Source organism: Notothenia rossii, assembly GCF_949606895.1.
Source record: "Notothenia rossii genome assembly, chromosome: 7".
Lineage (NCBI taxonomy): Eukaryota > Metazoa > Chordata > Actinopteri > Perciformes > Nototheniidae > Notothenia > Notothenia rossii.
In genome coordinates, this window is record NC_136905.1 from 64,101,731 (window position 1) to 64,124,445 (window position 22,715).

General features: G+C 39.9%; 1 protein-coding gene across 3 annotated transcripts in view; it reads right to left on the bottom strand.

Moving 5' to 3' along the window:
• Positions 1-22,715, bottom strand: part of crybg1a (crystallin beta-gamma domain containing 1a) — a 52,068-nt gene that overhangs the window by 5,841 nt on the left and 23,512 nt on the right. The window contains exons 1-13 of one of the 3 annotated variants that reach the window (XM_079691769.1): positions 21,033-21,183; positions 17,576-18,936; positions 15,367-16,421; positions 7,058-14,175; positions 6,277-6,315; positions 6,079-6,197; positions 5,720-5,897; positions 5,251-5,390; positions 4,754-4,880; positions 4,624-4,659; positions 2,557-2,717; positions 2,049-2,175; positions 1,675-1,820 (exon numbers count right to left, since the gene is read on the bottom strand). In XM_079691769.1, coding sequence (XP_079547895.1) covers positions 1,675-1,820; positions 2,049-2,175; positions 2,557-2,717; positions 4,624-4,659; positions 4,754-4,880; positions 5,251-5,390; positions 5,720-5,897; positions 6,079-6,197; positions 6,277-6,315; positions 7,058-14,175; positions 15,367-16,421; positions 17,576-18,936; positions 21,033-21,053 — 10,628 coding nt within the window. In that variant the 5' untranslated portion in view covers positions 21,054-21,183. Of the gene's footprint in view, positions 1-1,674; positions 1,821-2,048; positions 2,176-2,556; positions 2,718-4,623; positions 4,660-4,753; positions 4,881-5,250; positions 5,391-5,719; positions 5,898-6,078; positions 6,198-6,276; positions 6,316-7,057; positions 14,176-15,366; positions 16,422-17,575; positions 18,937-20,412; positions 20,538-21,032; positions 21,184-22,715 lie in introns of those variants that run through there. The other 2 variants (XM_079691770.1, XM_079691768.1) reach the window with 2 other exon arrangements.

Genomic DNA, 22,715 nt, shown 5'->3' on the forward strand with positions numbered 1-22,715 from the left:
TTCAAAGAAATTGGAACTATTTTCTTTGTGATAGAAACTGACGATGTATCAAAGAAAAAATAATTAGGCCATGGCATCCATTCATATTACATTAGAACGTGTGCCTATACAATCTACCTACCTCAGCCGTTTGGGTACTTTTGTATATGAATTTGTAATCTTTATAATCATTTGTATTTTCCAAATTCTATGTTATACGAAGTATAAACAGGAGGGATATGTTGGAGAAAATACAATTATGTGTTGTTTTAATGCACTGATACTATGTGTGACTCTGCACTGTGCATGACCTTGCAGCTGCCTCTTGCTGTGATAGGAGGAGGCAGGGCATTTCAGGTTGTTGATATTTATGAGAAGACACATACTTGTACTCCTAAATATCTCATTTCTCTGAGGCATGAAGGAAGAACGTGACTCTTTCCAGAAGACATCGCAGATGACCCCGACACCTTTCCGACAACTGCTGATGATATTAGCGCCACCTCGATTTACGACTTTGTTGTTATCTCCGTGTTTTGGACTATATAAGCCTGATGTTTTTTGCTGCTCCGGTGAGCAACATACCCCATGTGTGTGAGCTAACCCATATCCTTTGTATGTGATTTAACTCCTATGCTCCTTCTTGCAAGAATACATTAGTACCTGATTATTCATTCTCAACCTGGTGTCGAGTGATATTTTCCTAACAATAATCGATTATTGGTTTGATTAATATAAAAAAATATCTGGACATATAAAGAGAATTGTTTTCAAAGTTGCCTAACAACATAAGAGGGAAACCAAATAATGTGCTCAAAATTCATCCAAATTAAAACAAACTTCCTTCAGTTATTTTGATTACTCTTATGTAAATCTTATTTTCTTTATTTTTGTTGTTTTATTTCTATATTAACGGTACTTAATGATGTGTATTTGGACTGCTGTAACACTCTACCTTTCCAATCCAGGGATCATTAATCTTGTTCCTATCTTATCTTATTGGAGACAAACACAGGTGAGACTGTCTCCTCGTAATCTGCCTGTCCCTCTGAATAAATCACTGACTTGGACTGAAGGCTGCCGTCATAAAAACATAAAGTCCTTTCTTCTAAGAGGTTGTAAAACTAACCAGCTGATGCAAAGCAAACAGCAGAACATTATAAAATATGTTGATAAAGACTAAACAAATCCACTCAGGTCAAATGTGACAAAAATCTGCTCCCTAAAAATTGGTTTAAAATATTATTATTATTATTATATTATTTATATAAATAACTCACTTAAAAATGGTATACAACCCATTGTGAAATGTTTAGGTACTGATTTTAAAAACTGTGCAGTATGTATTGTGCCTGAATCCAGTCTCTTTGCTGAAACTTAGAAAATAAGCTTGTAATTTATATATATTTTTGTAACGAAAGAGGCACTTATTCATATCAGTGTAAATCCTTGCCCCCGAGAGATTTCTATCCTTTGTCAACCACAACCTATCAATTACTCAAATGGATCAGTTACACAATATTATTCCTAATGCTATCCTCCAGTGCGTGTTTGTTTGTGCCTACAGTGACAGAGTGCTGAGTCACGTATTGAAGGTAAGAGGAACACGCCCAAACACTGTGAGGGCGCGGAGTCTAACTATTTCCCTCCTTTTTTTATGACTTCGTACTATGGGAGTTTTTCTTCTTTACTTACACTCCACCCATGACGTTGGCAGACTGTGTTTTGCAACCATGGGCGACGTCCTGCATGTTTGGGACAGGTCCGAGCAAGTCCACATTGAGCCCTCGTGCATCAAAGTGCCGGTCCATGAACAGTTTAACGTGAGGGGAGAGGTAATCCTAGGGAACACAATACAGGGAAATGATAAGAAAGGGAAATTTTTCTACTTCTCTCATTTCAAGTCTTTCAGGTTTCCAGTTCATTAAGAATCAACAGGGGGCAGAGCGGGAACTGATGAAATGACCAGTGCACTGTGAAAGCTGAATCAATGCAGAACCACCCCATCAATGAGAAGGAAACAAGATCTTGCAGATTAATGTTTGTATTATATTACAGGTGACACTTACTGTGCACACAGGCCGAAGTGACAGGAGCCCATCCTCAGACCCCCCCCAGTCACTGGAGTGAGGATACTCCCCCTCCTCCAGGATGTACTGCTGCCCCTCAAAGTCCGCCTCTAGATAACCCACCCAGCTGCAAGGACAGAACGGAAATAATTCACAAAAAGTTCACAATGTCTTTCAGCAATCATTTTTTAAAATAAGAAACTGAGAATATCTACCTAGACAAGTGGTCGGATTACTATCAACGTTTACCATGAATCCTATTATGAGCTTATTGACATGTTTTAGTGCTTTGAAGATATCAAACTTGAAAGGGGTGTGGCTTAGCACATAAATAGGCTAAAGTCAACCATTACAGAATTGGCAAAATATGTTTCATAACAGCGTTCAAGTATTTTGAAACGGCTCCATACGGGTGCAAACAGTTCCAAATTCGTGTAGCTCTGGAGCCAATTTAGCCATGAATCAATGAAAGTGTGTCCAAACCTAATAAACTCAGACAGATACTTACAAACCACCAAGTATCTTTATAGAACCCACTGCAGACAGGGTCTTCTTTTCCTCGCCTGGTTTGCCCGTTTTATCCTCTTCCAGTTCTTCTTGCAAGTTGTACACATCACCCTCAACCTCTATGCACTCTCCGTCAAAGTTGGGCTTCTCAAACACTAAGGCCTGGGGAAAGAAGGAGTTAAAGATGAGAGGTCATTGTAAAGACAGGCCATGGATGTGTATCGGTCTACAGAATTTGTTCCCCTAGTGCAGTGGTTCTCAAACTTTTTCTCTCAGGCCCCCCCCTTTGGAGAAAAAAAAAAGTCGGGCCCCACCAACACAAATAGTCAGGCTCAGTGGCGGCGCCAGAGATTTATTTTGGGGGTGCTGTGGGGTAGCTTGACGTTTCATAGAGGGTGCTTAAACATCTAGGGTTTCCCATTAATGTACCGGTCTCTACAGTGGAATTTTCTACTGCAACAATCCCCACGCATATACACAGTGTGACAGTTACAACGAAGGCTCGATAATCAGCTCACGGCATATAGGTGTAAGCAGGGGTCAAGTGCTATTTTTATAGGTGGTGTGTGGACCTCACATAGGGGGGTCCGGGGGCAAGCTCCCCCGGGAAGATTTATTTTTAAATATTGAAGTTAAATGCGTCAATCTGGTGCACTTTGAGAGCAAAATGATGAGATCTATGGATACATCTCTCAACACCCATATGAAACAGAAATGTAAACAGATTTACTTTTTCTTTATGGATATTTTACAAATCACCCTTTTAAACTTTATTCTTGTGTTACTGTCATATAGTATTTCATACCTGTTTTTCATTTATTCTCTTATTTTTTTATAACTATAATGATCATATAAACGTGTGCCTCGGAATTAATTGTTTACATTAATGGTGACCAAAACATTTGAGACCCACTGAGATAACACTGAGAGAGTCCTTTAGCTCACTGAGCCTCTCAGTCTGACAGGAGAGGACTCTCCTCCACTTTGTTGTTGAAAAAAACGTATATCCGTTAGCGTAGCTCGCTAGCACCAGAAGCTAACAACAACGATCTCCGGTACCTATGTGCGCTCTCTCACTCTCTCGTAATAGTACTGTACTGCATCATATTATTTTTGAATCGCCCCCCACTTTGAGAACCACTGCCCTAGTGTATGGTTTGGCTCATTTCTGTCCTAAAGTATAATGAAAATCATTCTTCAAGTTACAGTGGCATCCAGCCTACAATGGAAGCTCTGGCAGGCAATTGAAAAAAAAAGGTTTTGCAAGGATCTTCAGTATGTTGCTTTTTTTGTGTGAAATAAAGCATTTTTTTAATACTTGTTTGGACAAAAAGAGGTTGAAGTGCACCAATCTATGCACTCTTAATAAAATGTACATATATTGTGTGTCTACAAGTCATTTAATATTACATATATTTTGGCAAGAAAACATGTTAATCCTATTTATAACAAGTGGTACTGGTGCATGTCAGCCTCTTGTTGCCAAAATAAGTAAAAACAAACAGCCACAACTTTCTGTTCCCCAACCTGCTTCATAGATTACAAATAAGGAAGGAACTTAATGGATTTATTAGACTTGGTGAAAATTGATCACCAATATCTATATTTTTTGCATTTCGTAGAATACATGAAGTACACACAAAAAAAATAGTTAAGACCGAGTCTTTATTTCTTTGAGTATTGCGTTTGAGCTGTATGTAGGACATTTAGTGAATATTTCCTTCGGGAACAGACACTTTTACTGGAACTAAGAACGAAATCTAGTTGCCTTCAATGGTTCCAGGGTTAGACAAATAAATAAATGAAAAGCTGCTATTGGGTAACTTCTTTCTTAACATTGAAAATAATTAAAAGCTTTGTAGTCAGTCCCCCTAAATATTTCAACTATTATTTTTATAATTAATTGTTTAGTTTAGAACGTAATTTTCCCTGCTTGTCAACCATTCGTTTCCTCTTAAAAACATTTAATAACTAATGGTTAAAAAAAGGAACATCTAAGACTTGGTGTTGGCACTTCCGTGGTGTCTGTAAACAGCAGATATTTATAGATGAAACAAATGTAACACACCTTTCTTTCATGAGGATGCTCCACCTTTATCGCTCCCTGTCATGAAAAGATACACATACATGTCAGACCAAGGCAACTTACAAAATGACATTATAGTGGAAACATTTATTCTATACTTTATATAATGTACCATGCAGAGGGGCCTGAGCGAGCCGATGAAGGGCTGAAGGAAGCCCCACGCCTCTGGGCAGGGATACTCCCCCACCTCCAGCACTCCCACAAACCCTCCAAACCCTGGATCAGTGTACACCAACCAGCTAGAGACACAGACACAGCATGACAAAGGGGAAAGGGAGGGAAGAGAACTTTCCACTGAGGGAATCTCCCTTTGCAGTGCTCTGAACAGGCAAATCTGTATTATCATATTACACATGAGTAAAAGGACTAAATATTGTACTTCACCTCTAATCTAGTAAAACAATGAAAGTAAGATAACCATCAATCATGAGCAAGAGTTAAAACTATGCTTAAAGAATGGTAAGCTCTAGCCTGCAGTGAGCATACCTTCATAGACAGAGTTTGATTTAAAACTACCACACCAACAATGAAACCAAAATATGTTTCTAAAAGGCAACAACTACATTTACATAGACTCCTTGTTACTTTAAATGAGTCGGTTGAACTTACACTCCAGAATGAACCTTAATGGAGCCAGTGGTCTGCGGCATACTGTACGAGCCAATCTCCGCAGTCTCGTCATAGTAAGAGGTCATCCTCCCCATCCCATTGACCTCAGGATACAGGTCAATATGGGGAATGCTATAATCCTGTAAACACCAAATAAAAATAAAATATTGTGCATTTGAATTGTATCAGTGCCTATGCATTTATAAAGAAGCCATACTTTTCTATTGGTACATTTCAATATAAGAAATCCACATCAAATACAGTATAAAATAAAATATATAGTTGGATCACAAACGGTCTGCTAAAAAAATTAAATTAAATACAATACTTACCAATACATTATTGAGGTACAATATTCAGGACTTTTTTTTTTTAACAAATTCCACAGGGATCATACGTGACTGGAAACAACATAACAGAACAAACAGTTACAATAACAGTATGGAAACAGTATGACAGGTTAACGTACTCTAACTGCCAGTCGAATAGAGCCTATGACCATAGGTGCTGTTGGTACAGGCTGACCCATTGCATCTGGTGTGGTCGGGGTTCCTTCCTCTGCCCACATATTCACTAAGTGCTCCGTAGGACCTTCCTCCAGGGCGATGATACGACCCTGGAAGCCAGGTTTCTCATAGAGCAGCCAGCTAATGAAAAAGAGAGTTACATTGTCAGTCATCTTGCAGTTTATGGAAGGAGACATTTTACACCTGTAGATCACTCTGTTAGATAGATGTTTATAAGGGCAAAGAGAAACAAAAAACAAATGGGATGAATCTGAAACAACAAGTACCAACAGAGACTAAAATATATATCAAATACACTTACCATCCTCTGATGACTCTGACTGAGATGACAGGGGACAGCTTCATCGTGGTGGCATCCTCTACATCACAGTACAGTTCAAACTGCTGCCCTCCAAATTGGTCTTGCTCATGTACGACAATCTGGATTCAAATAGACATTTCATTAGAACATGTAGCAGCAAGCACCATAATATAATAAGTAAATAACATGTAATCATACCTTTCCAGGCCTTTTGTGGAACCCTCTTACTGCAGGTGTCTGAAAGAAAAATGTAATCATTTCATCATGAACTTAAACTTAAAAAAGTAGATTTAACTTCAATTGTTATGCTTTTCAGAGCTGAATTATATGTGGAAATAGGAACGATTTATCCCCACTCCTTAAAGTGTTGATTTGAATTTTTTAGCAAACTTTGTCAAATGTATCCACTACTTCTAGCTATGTATTTCATTTTGTTAACCATAGTCAATAATGCTTACACAACATTTGTTAAACCAAATGGTAAATTATTTTTGGTCATATAAGTAGAGCCGCACTATAATCTATCCCTGGCAACTGCAGAAATAAAAACCCTTAAGGTACAAGTGTGTTGGAATCATTGAGGGAGAGAATTGAACACATGCCGTGCAGTAAGTAATACACAGACACATGTTTTGCATAGTCTTGCTTTGTTTGCATATAAATGCAAATATGTTGTGACGTGACAGTTCAGCTTTAGCTGATCTTGGCAAATATCTCCTGCCAGGTGAGGCCATCCTGCTTTGTCCTGTCTTTACTTGCAAATCATTCATAACTTTGTTGCAACAGCACCACAAAACAGGATATGAGACTGAGTCATATTACCATGGAAACAAACTTGAAGAGAGAAAGCTTCTGTTAGGGCACAGCTAAAAGCCCAGTCAGGCTGTGGGCCACTATACCTTTTTTCTTTCAAAGTTGAATAAAACGAAAAATGAACTGTAATATAAAAGATCATAATCTAAAGGATTTAAACTCCTACCTTAGGCTTAGGTTTAGTTAGTCCACTCAGGGAAGTCTGCTGGCTGTTCTCGCTGGTTGGAGGCAGTGCTGCGGGGCCCTTCAGGCTCTCTTCGACATTTGGTACTTCTATTGAGGTCTGGTCCATTGTCGCACCCTTAGGACCTAGTTCAGTTTTAGTCATATGTGTAGAGCCGCTGGAGGCCTCAGACTCTGATTTGTTCTTCTTGAGGTACTTCTCTAAATGAACAGGCTGCTTTAACTCTGAGAACGACGGGAGAGCAGGAGGAGGAGGAGAGGAGGGGTTGACTGCTGACTCACTAACTGCACCTATACCACCACCCACAAGTGGGCCTTGGTCTTTACCTTTCACACCCTTCTTATTTGCAGGCAGAGTTGAATCAAACACTCCTTTCTTTCCAAGCGAGAGCAGGTCCCGTTGTGGAGTGGAAAGCGTGCTATTTGTGTCAGAGGCAACTTCCCCTTTGGCCTTCCTGGAGGGCCGAGGGGAATTCATTAAGCTGGAGAGGATGGACATCCTCCCAAGTCGTGACGTCAGCTTCCCTGCCTCTTGTCCATTGTTATTTCCCTCTTCTTGTCCATTTTCAGTATTATCCCCCTCTTTGACTCCATCTTTGCCTTCCACCTCATCAAGTGAATTCATTTGGCCTCTAGATGTGCGATTGGCATTATCCTGTTCTCGTTCCAGAAACCGCCCTTCCCTACTAGCTGCTTTCTGTTTCATCACCATAGATAATAGGGGAGGGTCCTTAAAACCTGCGCCATTTTTCCCTAAGCCGAACTGGAATTGCTCTCGATCAAATGGTTCAAAATGATCCTCAATGATAGGTGACAAAGTAAGAGGTGGAGACAGGGACCTTTTAGGAATATGCCTCTTGGGAGGCACTGAGAAAGGAATGCTGCCCTCCTTAATGCTCCTGATTAACTCATCATAGTCATCAGGATCAAGAGATTCATCCTCACTTGCAGAGGCCTTTAGTCTTCTTTTATGCGCCTTCTTCTGCTTCGGATGCTCTAAATCTAACCAACTAGATGGAGATTCCTTCTTTAGCTGAGGACTTTGAGATGTTGCGGGTGCTTCCGCTGTTGCAGAAAGAGACAAACTGCCATTGAGTGATGGGCTTGTAGGGTTTTTTGGATCATTGAGGTTTCTGGTTTTCTCTTTTTCTAAATTCAGCTGTTCCCGTTTGAAACCACTGCCTGTTTTACTTTTTTCTTTGGTGTCTTCATCTTTCTTCTGAGCATCAGTGCTATAACGTCCCGTCTCTGGAACAACAGTGGGCTTGTCCTTTTGTTCTGCACCACTTATTTTGCTAGATGCATCTTTCACAGAAATGCTTTCTGACTCTTGGTGAGCATCTAACTTTGATGCCTTCTTCTGCTGATTTTCCTGCTTTGTCACTTTATTTGATATTTCAAAGCCTTCTTTCCTTTCTTTAATTTTCTTTTGTTTCTCATCATTCTTGTTGGCTGCTTTAAAATCTGTGGATTGACCAGTGACATTCTCTGGTTTATTAATCCTTAAAGGCTCATCTCTGACAACTGAGGGCTTCTGCTCCTTTTCTGTGCTATCTTCAAAGTTAGCATTCTCAATAACAATCTCATTCACCAAACTTGTCATTGGTAAATCCTTTGTTTCAGTCTTTTCTTTAGTTCCTTCTACCCTCTGAGTTTTAGTGCATTCATCCTTTAGTTCTTGAATTTGGCCTTCTGATTTCTTCTCTTGTGTTTTTTTTTTCAGGTCAACCTTTGGACGTTTTCTTGTATCTGCTTTGGTAATGTTCTGATGTTGATCTTCAACAATTACAGACTTCTGATCCTGTTGGTTGCTAACTTCATGGTTAACTTCCAAATTCAACGTCTCATTCAGCAAACGCTCTACTGATGTCCCTGTTGTTTCAGTATTCTCTTTAGCTCCACCAGCACTTTGGGTTTTGTTGCTTACAATCTTTAATTCTTTAATTTGGATTTCTGATTTCTTCTCTGGTGCTTCCGTTTTTACCACCTCATGTTTCAGGTCAGCATTTGGAGGTTTGGATTCTTTTAATTTGCTGCTATCTGGATTGGTTATGTCCTCATGTTGATTTTTAACAACTACAGTCTTTTGATCCTGCTGGTTGATAACTTCAAAGTTAGTATTTGCAGTTGATGTCTTACTCACCAAGCTCTTTCCTGATGAATCCATTGTTTCACTCTTCTCTTTAGGTCCACCAGCGCTCAAGGTTTTTGTGCTTACAACCTTTGGATCTTGATTTTTTCTTTTTGATTTCTTTTCTGGCGTTTCTGCTTTCATCACTTCCTGTTTCGCATCAGTACTTGGAGGCTTGGATTCTGTCGATTTGCTTCTATCGGGTTTGGTTATGTCCTCATTAGGATCTTCAACAATTACAGACTTCTGATCCTGTTGGTTGCTAACTTCACTGCTAGCGTTAGCAGTTGACGTCTCACTCATCAAACTCTTTACTGATGAATCCTTTGTTTCAGTCTTCTCTTTAGCTACACTAGCACTCAAAGTCTTTGTGCTTGCAAGCTTTGGTTCTCGAGTTTGGTTTTCTGATTTCTTCTTTGGCGCTTCTGATTTTTGCACTTCCTGTATTACGTCAGTACTTGGAGGTTTGGATACTGTTGATTTATTTGTATCTGGTTTGGTTTTTTCCTCATGTTGATCTTTAGCAATTACAGTCTTCTGATCCTGTCGCTTGCTAACGTCATAGTTAGCATTCCCGGTTGACGTCTCATTCACCAAAAGCTTTGTTGATGAGTCCTTTGTTTCAGTCTTCTTTTTAGCTCCCTCAACACTCTGACTTTTGGGGCTTACAACCTTTAGTTCTTGACTTTGGCTTTCTGATACGTTTGGAGTTTCTAATGTCTTTGATACCTTACTTCCGACACTCTTGACTGATGAATCTTTTGTTTCTCTCTTTTCTTTGATACCAGATGCACTTTGAGTTTCAGCACCTACAACCTTTAGATCTTTAATTATGATTTCTGATTTCTTCCCTGCAGCTTCTGTTTGTACCACATCCTGTTTCAGGTCAGCCTTGGAGCAATTGGATTCTGTTGATTTGCTGGTGTCGGGTTTGGTTATGTCCTCATGTTGATTTTTAACAATTATATTCTTCTGATCCTGCTGGTTGATAACTTCAAAGTTAGTATTTGCAGTTGATGTCTTACTCACCAAGTTCTTTCCTGATGAATCCTTTGTTTCACTCTTCTCTTTAGGTCCACCAGCGCTCAAGGTTTTTGTGCTTACAACCTTTGGATCTTGAATTTGTCCTCCTGATTTCTTCTCTGACGTTTCTGCTTTCATCACTTCCTGTTTCGCATCAGTACTTGGAGGCATGGATTCTGTCGATTTGCTTGTATCGGGTTTGGTTATGTCCTCATGAGGATCTTCAACAATTACAGACTTCTGATCCTGTTGGTTGCTAACTTCACTGCTAGCGTTAGCAGTTGACGTCTCACTCATCAAACTCTTTACTGATGAATCCTTTGTTTCAGTCTTCTCTTTAGCTACACTAGCACTCAACGTTTTTGTGCTTGCAAGCTTTGGTTCTCGAGTTTGGTTTTCTGATTTCTTCTTTGGCGCTTCTGATTTTTGCACTTCCTGTATCCCGTCAGTACTTGGAGGTTTGGATACTGTTGATTTATTTGTATCTGGTTTGGTTATGTTCTCATGTTGATCTTTAGCAATTACAGTCTTCTGATCCTGTCGCTTGCTAACGTCATAGTTAGCATTCTCGGTTGACGTCTCATTCACCAAAAGCTTTGTTGATGAATCCTTTGTTTCAGTCTTCTTTTTAGCTCCCTCAACACTCTGACTTTTGGGGCTTACAACCTTTAGTTCTTGACTTCGGCTTTCTGATACGTTTGGAGTTTCTAATGTCTTTGCTACCTTACTTCCGACACTCTTGACTGATGAATCTTTTGTTTCTGTCTTTTCTTTGATACCAGATGCACTTTGAGTTTCAGCGCCTACAACCTTTAGATCTTTAATTCGGCTTTCTGATTTCTTCTCTGACGTTTCTGCTTTCATCACTTCCTGTTTCGCATCAGTACTTGGAGGCTTGGATTTTGTCGATTTGCTGGTATCGGGTTTGTCCTCATGACGATCTTCAACTATTACAGACTTCTGATCCTGTTGGTTGCTAACTTCACTGCTAGCGTTCACAGTTGACGTCTCACTCACCAAACTCTTTCCTGATGAGTCCTTTGTTTCAGTCTTCTCTTTAGCTACACTAGCACTCAATGTTTTTGTGCTTGCAAGCTTTGGTTCTTGAGTTTGGTTTTCTGATTTCTTCTTTGGTGCTTCTGATTTTTGCACTTCCTGTATCACGTCAGTACTTGGAGGTTTGGATACAGTTGATTTATTTGTATCTGGTTTGGTTATGTCCTCATGTTGATCTTTAGCAATTACAGTCTTCTGATCCTTTGTTGATGAATCCTTTGTTTCCGTCTTCTTTTTAGCTCCCTCAACACTTTGAGTTTTGGTGGTTGCAACCTTTGGTTCTTGACTGTTGCTTTCTGATACCTTTGGAGTTTCTAATGTCTTTGCTACCTTACCTCCGACACTCTTGACAGATGAATCTTTTGTTTCTGTCTTTCCTTTGATACCAGATGCACTTTGAGTTTCAATGCCTACAACCTTTAGATCTTTAATTTGGCTTTCTGACTTCTTCTCTGTAGCTTCTGATTGTACCGCTTCTGCTTCCTGTTTCAGGTCAGTTTTTGTACAATCTTCATTGCACATAGGTCGGAGTTCTTGAGTTGTATCACTTTGTGAAATCTGTTTACTTTGAACTTGAGTTTTGTCTGTCCGTGGTTGCTGTTGCTGGTTAGATTTTGGATGTTTGGATTTTATTAATTGGTTTTTCTCTGGTCTTGTAATATCTTCATCTTGCTCTCTCACAAGTGTGGACATCTGGTCTTTCTGTTTGCTTACTTCAGCATTTACAATTGGAGTCTCATTCACCAAACTTTTGATTGGTGAATCTTTAGTTTCAGTCTTGTCTGTAGTACCTTGAGCACTCTGGGTTTCACTGTTTACTGCTTTTAGTTCTTGAGTTGTTTGTGAAAAATGGCTTTTTGTTGTTTTCTTTGGAACTGTTTCTGTTACAGGTTGCTGTTCTCGCTTAGCATTTGAAACATTGGATTTTGCTGATCCATTAGCATTCTCCTCTGCTTTATCCCCATCTTGATTTCCAGCTTTTAATGTCTTCTGTTCCTTTTGTTTCCTAACTTCAGAATTCTCATTTGGTAAATTCTGCATTGACACCTCCTTTGTTTTACTCTTAGTAGTTGTAGTGCTTATTTTCTTAGCAACGTCAGCTTGTTTTTCCCCCTGTTTTGCCTCCTTATCCCCGATCTTCTTATCTTTGGTAAGAATGACTTTTGGTTCCTGTTCATTTTCCAAAGTTTGAGTGTTCATGTGCTGATAATTTTCCTGATCACCACTCTCTTCAATTTCCTTTAAGAGGATCTCACATTGCTTCTTTGTATCAACCAAACCGGCTGTATTGTCCTGGAGTGCACTTTTTGCTTGCTCAGACTTCTTCTCTTCCAGGGCATCTGTAACTACAGTCTGTATTCCGTCCTCTGAGTCAGGCTGTGAACATTTATTTCCAGATGAAAGATCTGTTGGCTTCTGTGGTTTTGTAAGGTCTTTTCTTTCTTCATCCTCAACAGTTATGCGCTTCAGCTCCTTTTTGCAACTGCTCTGTGAGTCAGAGCTTTCCACCACAGTATCATTTAGCTTTTTATTTGGTTTTGAGTCTTTCTCATCTCTTTCACATTCTCCTGGCAGCAAAAGAAGCTCTTTGTCCATCGGATTTTCAACATTCTTTTGCAATTCACAAACAGTCATAGCCTGTGTTTGAATGTCCAAACCCTCTGCTTGTTTCTTGCCAACCTCCTCCATACGTTTCTCTTTAAAATCATTTGATAAATCTCTGCTCGATGTGGGAAATCTATCATTTTTAAGAATTTGATCCTTCAATAACTCATCTTGCTGCTCTGTTCTGGCCAGGTCAACACCAGTATCAATGGAAGTGCTTGCTAATACAGCTTTGGGTTCAGCATCTTGGTCTTTAGCGGAAAGGCTATTTCTGCCATTATATTCCTTAGAAGGGACCTTATTTGTTTCTTTAAAGGAAACACTTCCTAGTAAAACATGATCCAGATCAGAACGGGCCATTTTGTCACAGTGAGTGCTGCCAACCACAACAGGTTTTGCTGACATATCACTTACATCCTCATAGGCGGATATTGTGTCCTTCGCCAACACGCCAGAGTTCGGCTCTGGAAGGCCGCTATCTTTGATTGAATCTGGTTTTCTGTTACCTATTAGCTGCGTTGCCTCTGAATTGTCTTTCTCTTTCACTTCTTCTGGACAAATCTTTGGTGCTGTTTCCTGTTCCTGCTTGGTGTTTTCACTTTGAATGTGAGCTGTAGTGGGTTGCAAATCGAGTTTTGCACCAGTAACTACATCAGAAATAGGCGTCTGAGATGGGCTTGCCTTGGCAGCATCACTGCTTGGCAACACCTCAGCCCCTGAGCCTTTTAGTGGTGTAACTATTATTTGAGCCTTTTCCGGAACAATTGCATCATTGTTTTGTATTTGTTGGATGTTTGAAATATTCTCTGTTGCAGGACTGGTTGTGCTCTCCTCTAAATCTTTTGACCCTTTTGTTTTGTTTTCACCTATACTGTCTGTGAGTTTTATTGCATGCTCTTTTCCTTCTTTTGATAGAGAATTGAATACAAATATGTCACCAATGGAATTGTCTTTCACTTGATCTGCTTTGACACTCTCAGGCGCTTTGTTCTGATTTGAGTCCTCCTGTTTGGACGTGGATGTGCTCACAGAATTCTCAGTTGGTGAAGGTTTTCTGGATCTTACTTTGTTGGGGCTTCTCTCACCTCTTGTAGGAAGCTTGCTTACAGGCGATGGGACTGGACTTTTTTGGCATTTGAAGTCGCTGGGTTTGGAGAGCCTTGAAGAGAAGGGTTTCTCTTGCTTGGTGGGAGGTGGAGAGATACTAGTGCTGCGTGTGTCACTGTCTTCTTGGTTGATGCTTCTTTTAGTGGGGCGATTGGATGATCTTGGTGACAGCATACCTCCTGTTTGTGACACAAACAAATAGTTGTATGACAAACAAGAATACAAATCAATCTTATGCATTCTTGTCAAGTTAGGTGAAAAGATGTGTGGTAAATAGGAAGCTGGAGCAAGGAGATAAGCTTAGCTTAGAATAAAAACAGAAAAGCAGCACATCTAAAGGTAACAAAATAAAAATAAATAAAAGTATATTTACTCTAAAGCTTAATAGTTGTCATATTAAAGGTAGGGTAGGTAAGAATGGAGAAACCAGTTTGAGTGCGCTAGAATTTGAAAGTACACAACCGAAAAAAATCTTTCCCTTCCTTCAGACTTCCTTACAGAGCCCCTCCTCCAACACACACGAACGTGCACATGACCAATGAGAGATGGAAGGCTGACAAGCAGGTAGGACATCCAATTATCTGCCGCGGGCCGAGGCAGATAATTGGACGTGCTTTTTACAGCGCCACGGCTTTCACAGCTGAAATATTTGTATATATTTATTGTCAAAGCATTTAATTTATTCATTGCTATCGGGATGTTTAGAGCATTCCATGGAATATAACAAAAAGTGTTTCTGAAGTGAATTACCTACCCTACCTTTAAAGCTCTTTGCGAAGTGTAAAAACATTCATAATGAGTTTTCCACCAATATTGATCTGCTGGTTGTTTGTTGGTTTTTGTACTTGTACAAATTCATCTGTTCTATATTTCCAACTAAATCCTGCAACTTGATTGGATGCTGTGTTTAAAACAGGGCAAGGCAAGGCAGGTTTATTTATATAGCACTTTTCAACACAAGGCAATTCAAAGTACTTTACAAAAAATGAAAGACATTAAGAAAATAGCATTTAAAATCAGTCATTAAAAAGAAAAGTTAATAAAATAAACATTAAAACAAAAAAATACATGGATAAAAGTTACAGTACAGTCTAAGATATGAATAGTTCACAAGGTGGATTCTGGAAATGAAAAGCCAACTTTGTAGGAATTAATTGCTAATTATTAAGTCAAATCAAGCCATTGTAATTTAACTCCAAGTTGAGTTTCAATTTTCTTTTCTTTTTCAAGTCGATTCTAAATTCATTTTTTTTTTTATTGGTGTCTGACTCGAGTTTAAATCATGTAACACAAGTCCACACCTTTGCTGTCAACTACGGTCCAATGATTCTGAAATAATGACAGTATACATATGTTTTGTTTGTATTTACCTTTCTTGGGACTTTCAGGCAGTGGAGGTGGTGATGCACTACCAGGCCTCTCATCCGGAATTACTTCTTGCTGCTTTGGCTTCTGTTCTGTCTTGGATATGTCTGAATTGGTCTGATCATGTGTCATTCTTTTGAAGTTGATGCCACTTGTATCAACATTCTTCTTTCTTGTAGGAGATGAAATGGGTAATCGGCTCTTTAATGCCGAGGAGGCATTACTCTCCCTGTCCGTTTGGTGTCCTGCTTTAACAATACTCTCCTCGTGGTCATTCTCCAGGCCATTTACCAGCTTTAAAGAGTCACTGACCTCATTTGGATTTTCTTTAATAAGCTTTGTTCCTGTCTTGTTTGTTGTTTTTGTTGGAGAAATGTTCCCTGACAGAGCTCGGCCTCCCTTGGCTTCTTCAAAACTTTTTTTCCTGACAGCTCTGGTTGGACTCACCGGAGATTTCAAGGCCTCAGTGAACACTGACCCGGAAGCATCAGCCACCGGCATTTTATCCGGTGTCACTGGTGATTTCACATCAGCATCCGATCCTAACCTTTTGGGGATTTTAGACTTTGTAGCAGTTGGACTTAAGGGACCACTTGTGATTTGGTCTTTTAATGTTGGTAACATAGAAGCTGTTTTATCATTGCTAGGTTCCCTCTGTGCTGGAATATCACTGGAAGTTCCCACTTCTGTGCTCTCTGTGGAGGCTTTAGCCTTTGTTGTCACAAGTTTGTCCTTGCTGCCAGCTGCTGATGACGGGGCCTTTGCTCCACTTGCTGTGGTATGCCGACTTTCTGCTGCTGCTTTAACCCCTCGTTTAGAGGGCTGAGCCTGAGCAGTTTCTTGGCCTTTTAACCCAGACCCAGGTGCTTGTGACTTTGCTCTGAACATGTCTGAGTTTGCAGAGATATCATCAAAATCTGAGGCCTCAGACTCTGTTTTTTCTATAACTAGGGGTTCAGGAGTGTTTGTTTCAGAGTGTGTTGTGACGTCTGTTATTGGAAATGGCTCAAGGTTGGCATCCTTAAGTTCCACATTGTTGTTGTCCTGGAGGCTTGGCAGTCTGAAAGGAAAGAGAGTGAGAGAGACACAAGCATAGATATTTTAGAGTAACATTAACAACCACTCACTGAATGAGTCATTCAAAAGGTACAATGAAAAGTACATTCCTTTTACTCTGCTGGGAAAAGTTAAACAATCTGCATGCAAGTAAAATAACTTAAGCGGTAGTTGCATTAGTGTCACTCTGGCAAAAAATAATAATGTTAACTGTATTCCCTCACAGCTACATTAAAAAAAGATGTAATTGAATTACTGGTACATTATTATGCCACTTTCATTTTTTTTTTTAAATGCAGTACACGGACACCTTATTTGATACTTAATATCTGAGTTTCTTATTTTCTAAACTAACTTTTTTTGGTTGTCTTACATAAAATACTTAAGTAAAAAACATCCTATTGACATTTATTTCTTCTTGTATTTATTCGCATTGAATTTGATATTGAGGTCAACCAAAAATTACAAAAAGTTATCAGGTTAAATTACTTTCATATTGTGATACTTAGATTTAGTTACTTATTACATTTATTTACAGGTTAATTTTTTGAAGTAACCCCTTATGTTCATAAAAACGTCAGCTATGTTGTGAGACAATAAATCAGTCTTCAGGCATGTGTCAGGCAGGACCATTTGTAGCCTGCAGTGCTCGGTAACTCACAAATGTACAGGGTGTTGTCACACCACTATTCATCCCTTTTCTTTTGAGAGCCGTATCCTTACGTATGCAATGCCTTTTCTATATATGTGCCTCAGTGTAACCATGTAACCCTAAAGTCAAACAAAAGTGTTCACGCTGTCGTCGCCAGTTGCTCGTCCAGTTTCCTAATGACTAACTTACAGTGAAAACACACATCATAGGTAAACACAGCAAAGGTGACCTTCATTTAAATGAAGCATAAGCCTGACACGTATATCTAAGAAAGCAACACATGCATTACATTTGTAAGGTAATCTATAGCAGAGTTTTTCTATGATTGGATGTACTGTACATGAATATTTCAGTGCAGCTTTGTATTGTTTTCCTCTGGTACAATAGAGCTTGGGAACTCAGATCTCAGGTTGCACGCATGCTTAGCTCTCTAAAGCTCCCAAGCCTTGCCCCAGGATCAAAGGGACTATTAAACAGTAACCGCAGAAAAATTATAACAAACTCACAGTTTCACTTGTGTTGCGTCTGAAGTCTTTGTAGTTGAATCTCTGCTGAGCTCCTCTTCCGCTGCTTCGTCCCCATCCAAACTTGTCTCGGGGCTGACGCGCACCTTGTGGGCAAACACTTTGTGCTTGGAAGGCAAATTCACAGACTTGCGCGAAACGCGGTGTTCTCTCACCCTTCGTTTGTCCTGAAGTGAACTTTGCTTTGAGCCTGTGCCAGTGCCAGGCTCCTCCGGCTGTGGTACTGTTGTTTGAAACTCCCCTGTAGTCGGTGCCAAGGAGAGGTCTGATTCTGGCAGGCTTCCACCGGACGGCAGAGTCTCAGAGGGGCTGGAGGGGCAGTCTGCCACGCTCTGGGGGAGAGAGTCGTTCTCAGGAATGACTGTGACAGGTATAGCCAGCACGGGAGGAGAATCAGCTCTGAAGCCTTCCTCCTCTTGTTTCATTATATCCTTCTCTTTCTCCCCCTCCCTCCCCACGTCCTCCTCTGGTCCCAGGTGTGTTTCCACCCATAATGCTTTGTAGAAGACAGGAGAACCCCCTTCAGGCACTTTCTCTTTTTCAGGTGATGGGCTCCAATCTGAGGCTTTAGTGTCCCAAGAGAATACCTGACCCCTCCTCTTGTCTTCCCTCGCTAAGAACGGAGAGTCTCCGCCCTCCTTTTGGGTCATGGCGGGGCGCGAGGTAGACGAACGAGAGCCTAAAGTTAACCCTCTCAAGGCGGTGCTGTGCCCCTTCTCTCCAATTTTCACTGATGTTTTATTTGTTCCCAAGGTTATAGAGGTTAAGTTTGGTGACTTTGGGTTCTCAGCTACATTGGAAAAGGAGATTTTAAATGTGGAGCTCTTATTCTCTGTATTTTTCACAGTATTTCCATCCAAACTGCTCAGCCTCCTGCTTACTTCCTCCACCACCGACTCCGCTAAGCCTAAGTCTGACTCAGCACTTGGTTGAGTTGTGGTAGCGAGATCCAGAGTGGTTGGAGTCACATTCCCAGACTTCCTCTCCCTACTGGCTGTGCTGACCCTGCACATATGAACCTCCCTCACACTGCCACTGCCACTGCTGTTACTGTCTGCAAACGGGAGGTCTGCATCCCCTGTCAACAGAGAGATGATGCTGGTGCCGCTGGGACTCGAACCGTGGCTGAGTGTGTCGCCATACTCTGCTCCCTCAATGTCTTTTCGAGATGGAGTTGGCGTCTTCAGCCCATCCTCCTCTGGGGGCAGGGGTGAACATGGAGACAGGGGGGATGTTGGGGTGGTTCCATCGCTGGAGGCGTCTGAGCGATGCCTAGTGCTCCTCTTTCTCTTGTTGAAGAAGTGGGAGAGGCGATCCATCATTCCCCTCTTCTCCTCCGAACCCTGAAGGAGGACAGACATAAAGATAAACAATGAGTTGGAGAGAGCAGCTGGCAAACTCTTTCATTTCTAGCGTTGCTATTGATAGAAATGAAGAAAATAAAATAGGGAACGAAAACTAAAAAGATATGCTCTTCAACGGATACCATAGCTAGACAAAATAGAAATCATTTGCCAAATATTTTCCTTGAGGAACTGAAGTATTTACTTCATAGATTACCACACCTTAAAAACTGTAACTTAATTAATGTTAAAAGTCTAATTTAAAGCACAATATAGAGTATAAGAGTATAAAACTACTGCATTCAGTTTCTGAAAAGAATATGCATGGAAAAATACAGATGCACTTTTTGATCACACAGACCGATAAATATCTAGTATAATATAACTAATATATTTTTAATTACATAACAATTGCATGCATCTGTGTGGCAGAACCATGTCTCATTTTGTTTTTGCTTAAGAAATTGTAGGAAAAGATGACTACATAATTTGAATCATAGGAATTTACAATTAGTTTTACTTGATATAACGCCAACATCAGTGTTGTTCTGAAAATATACATATTTACTTCCAGTTATAAGCTTTGGAATTACATTTTGGTTAAAGAAATGGTGGCTTCATTATGAAAAACACTGGGCCTGATCTTATGTAGTACAATTATTATGTCTTAAGAAAATATTTTGTATTGTATGTTAAAATGACCAATTCTTATTTTAACAAAACTAGACAAATGTTTGACTATTTGTTATTCTTTTATTAGCATTTGTGTTTTCATAAAAGTTCACTTTCAATTTGTCAAACATATTGTCTTTTCAGGTTAAAGTTTAAAGGTCCCATGTCATGGGATACTAAAATAGATTTATATTGTGCAATTTTCCAAACTCACATTGGTTTCTCATACAGCATCTCTGTATAGTATGTGTATTCACTCTCTGACCTAAACGGCTTGTTGGAGCTCCTGCCCCCCCCCTCTCCGTGAGCTCAGTGGCCGTCAGCGAGACAGCGAGACACCGCGGAACTCAGCCTGGGCACACACCCGCAGCCTGGCTGGAGTTTGTTTGCTAATGACTGACTAGACAGATGTAAAACTTCTTTTATGCTCCGTTCAAGGTTCACTTCAGTTATCACAGCTAGCTGTACATAAACAGTACGAGATTGAAATCAAACCACACAGGCTTACGACCAACAAGAGCCTCATAATCAATCAGAACAAAATTATTATTTAATGTAAAATATGGGAACAGAGTGAGCAAGCAGCAGTGACTTGTGTAGAAGTTTTAATTCATATTTTTAGGCTGCTTTGACGCTTTTTAACAGGATTTCTGTCACAGTAAAGAAGACCGAATACAAAGTGAAAAATGCTCTGCCGGCGTGAAACACAACTTGCGCAACCTAGCAAACTACAGTTCCTGCATAAAGAGCACACGTCAGGACAAGAAGCATGAACCACAGTGTGAAAAAGCAACAGTTACATACCATTTTGACTTTCTGGAGGCTAAAGTGTGGAATTATTTTCGAGTTCTCAAAGAAAGTTAATACTTAAGATTATGATCCATTAAATACAAAAGCCAGTATCCCACTTCTGTGGCAGATTCCATAGAAAATAGAATAGTCCTCTCTGATGAACACACAAGCAGTACTGGCTGCAGGGAGTTGTGCGTGTCAACGGTTAAAAGTCCCAGCGCTGAACAAAGTGACTCCAGGGCATGGTCATTAGCATCATGACTAGAGTATAACAAAGATATTGTGAAAGATGTCTCACATGGCAAACAGGGAAAAAAAAGGAATTTACAATCCAGTGATATTGAAAGGGTGTGGAGAAAACCCCACCCTTCCTCTTACTAAAGCGGTGCAAATCAAGTAGACATGTGGTATCTGCTGTGTTTTTGGGAGGTTTTATGATAAAAACTGGTTTTGTCCTCTTCTCCAGTGTTGTCAAACAGTAATTCCCTGAGCAAACAGAACGTAAAGACAGCCTGTGGCCTGTGGCCAAGTTTTCCAGCTCTTTTCTAGAATAAAACACAAAAACTGAATAGCCTCTCTCGGATCAAGGATTTTAGTTTTGCTTTAATAAAAAGTGAAGAATGATACATTACCTCCGAGTCGCTTGAACTCATTCACAAATCCACGCGCCGAAGCTGTATAAATACTAAAAGCAGCGTACGTAAAGTATCCTGTGTTCAGTGTATGTTTAAGCGTTGTATGGCTACCTGCCGTCCCTCTAAGCAAAGCTTCTACTATTAGCTCTGCGCTAAGCATTCCTCTTGTATTTACTCACAGCAATGACAAATGTCAGGTAGGTGGAGATATAGAACCATATCTGTGTGCATTATGCTCTACTTCCTTATCTGCCAGCCAACGCTCTGCTTCATGCTCTGATCTCAGCAGCCGATAATAATCAATAATAAAGGCACACACAGGAACAATAGTGTGATCCTAAGTACAGCAGGGTATTGGATCTTTCAGACTCCATGCCAAAGTGTAAACAAGGCGGGATGGCTGTCATATTAAACCTGGGAACATTCACCACTTCCCTAACGACCCCCACCGACACAAATATATCCAGGAGCAGGTTTGACGGGTTTGATGATAATAGCACACAGACAATGAGATCACAAAGGACTATTGTCATCTTATCTTAAAGTGGAGGCACACTTTCACTGTAACTAAATGTTTACTTAATCAGATATGACATGCTGTCTGTCACTTAGCATTAAGCTTTGTTCCCTGGAGGCAGACGTGAGAGGAAGCAGTGTGAAAGTCAGACCTTGGAGAATGATCTGGAATGGGAAGCTAAGTATGGTCACTTAAACAAGAAACCTCGGAAAAGTCAAAACAGCTACAAAAAGCTATAATACTTTCACTAAGTAATACTACAGAACACATAGTTTAAGTTCTTAATGCAGGAATATGTAATTATTTTTACCTTAAAATACCAGCATCAAAATCCTTTTAATGCTACGTTGACTCGAAGTAATGAGAATTATTTCCTCAGTCCCACTGGTTGGCCAAAATCTCTTTTTTTTGCAATACGTAAATGTAGTTAAGTTGAAGAAGTGCCTAATACTTTACAGGACTACGTTGATTTTGTTGAAACTCCATCATATTTTAAGGAGAAATTGTATTTTCAGATATGTTGCTAACAGTAGCTGATATCAGCTAGTGAGCGGTTAGCTGAGATGGCTGTGCTGCAAGGACATCATCTTACTTTAACCTAAATATAAATAGAGAAAAGTACTTAAAATATCAAATGTAGTGTAAAATAACATATGAAGAAAATAATAATGAAGAAATTGCCCCTCTAAGATGCATTATTTTATATATTATTGAATTATTATTGCAGATGCATTCATTTGAATGAATGAATTTCTCTAGTAGTTAATTAATGCGACCCAAACTTTATTGCAAAACAGTGAATGATATTTTAAAGGGGCCCTGTTGTGCATATTTCCAGCTTCATATTTGTATTAAGTGTCTCTACTGGGACATGATTACATGCTTTAATGTTCACAAAGCTCTTCATTTTCCTCTTTTCACCCTCTGTCTGAAACCAGAGCCCAGTCTGCTCTGATTGGTTAGCTGTCCGGCTCTGTTGTGATTGGTCAACAACTTAGAGATGTCCCGCCCCTTAGCCTATCAAGTTCAATGTGTAAGACCGTTAGCCAAAATAAGCGTGAGTATTACATAGTGATGTCACTATGGGTGTTTCTCTATGTCGAGTAAAGCTGCTCCAGAGCCACTATTTCAAGCATACTACGTCATTGAGTGCCGCCGAAGTA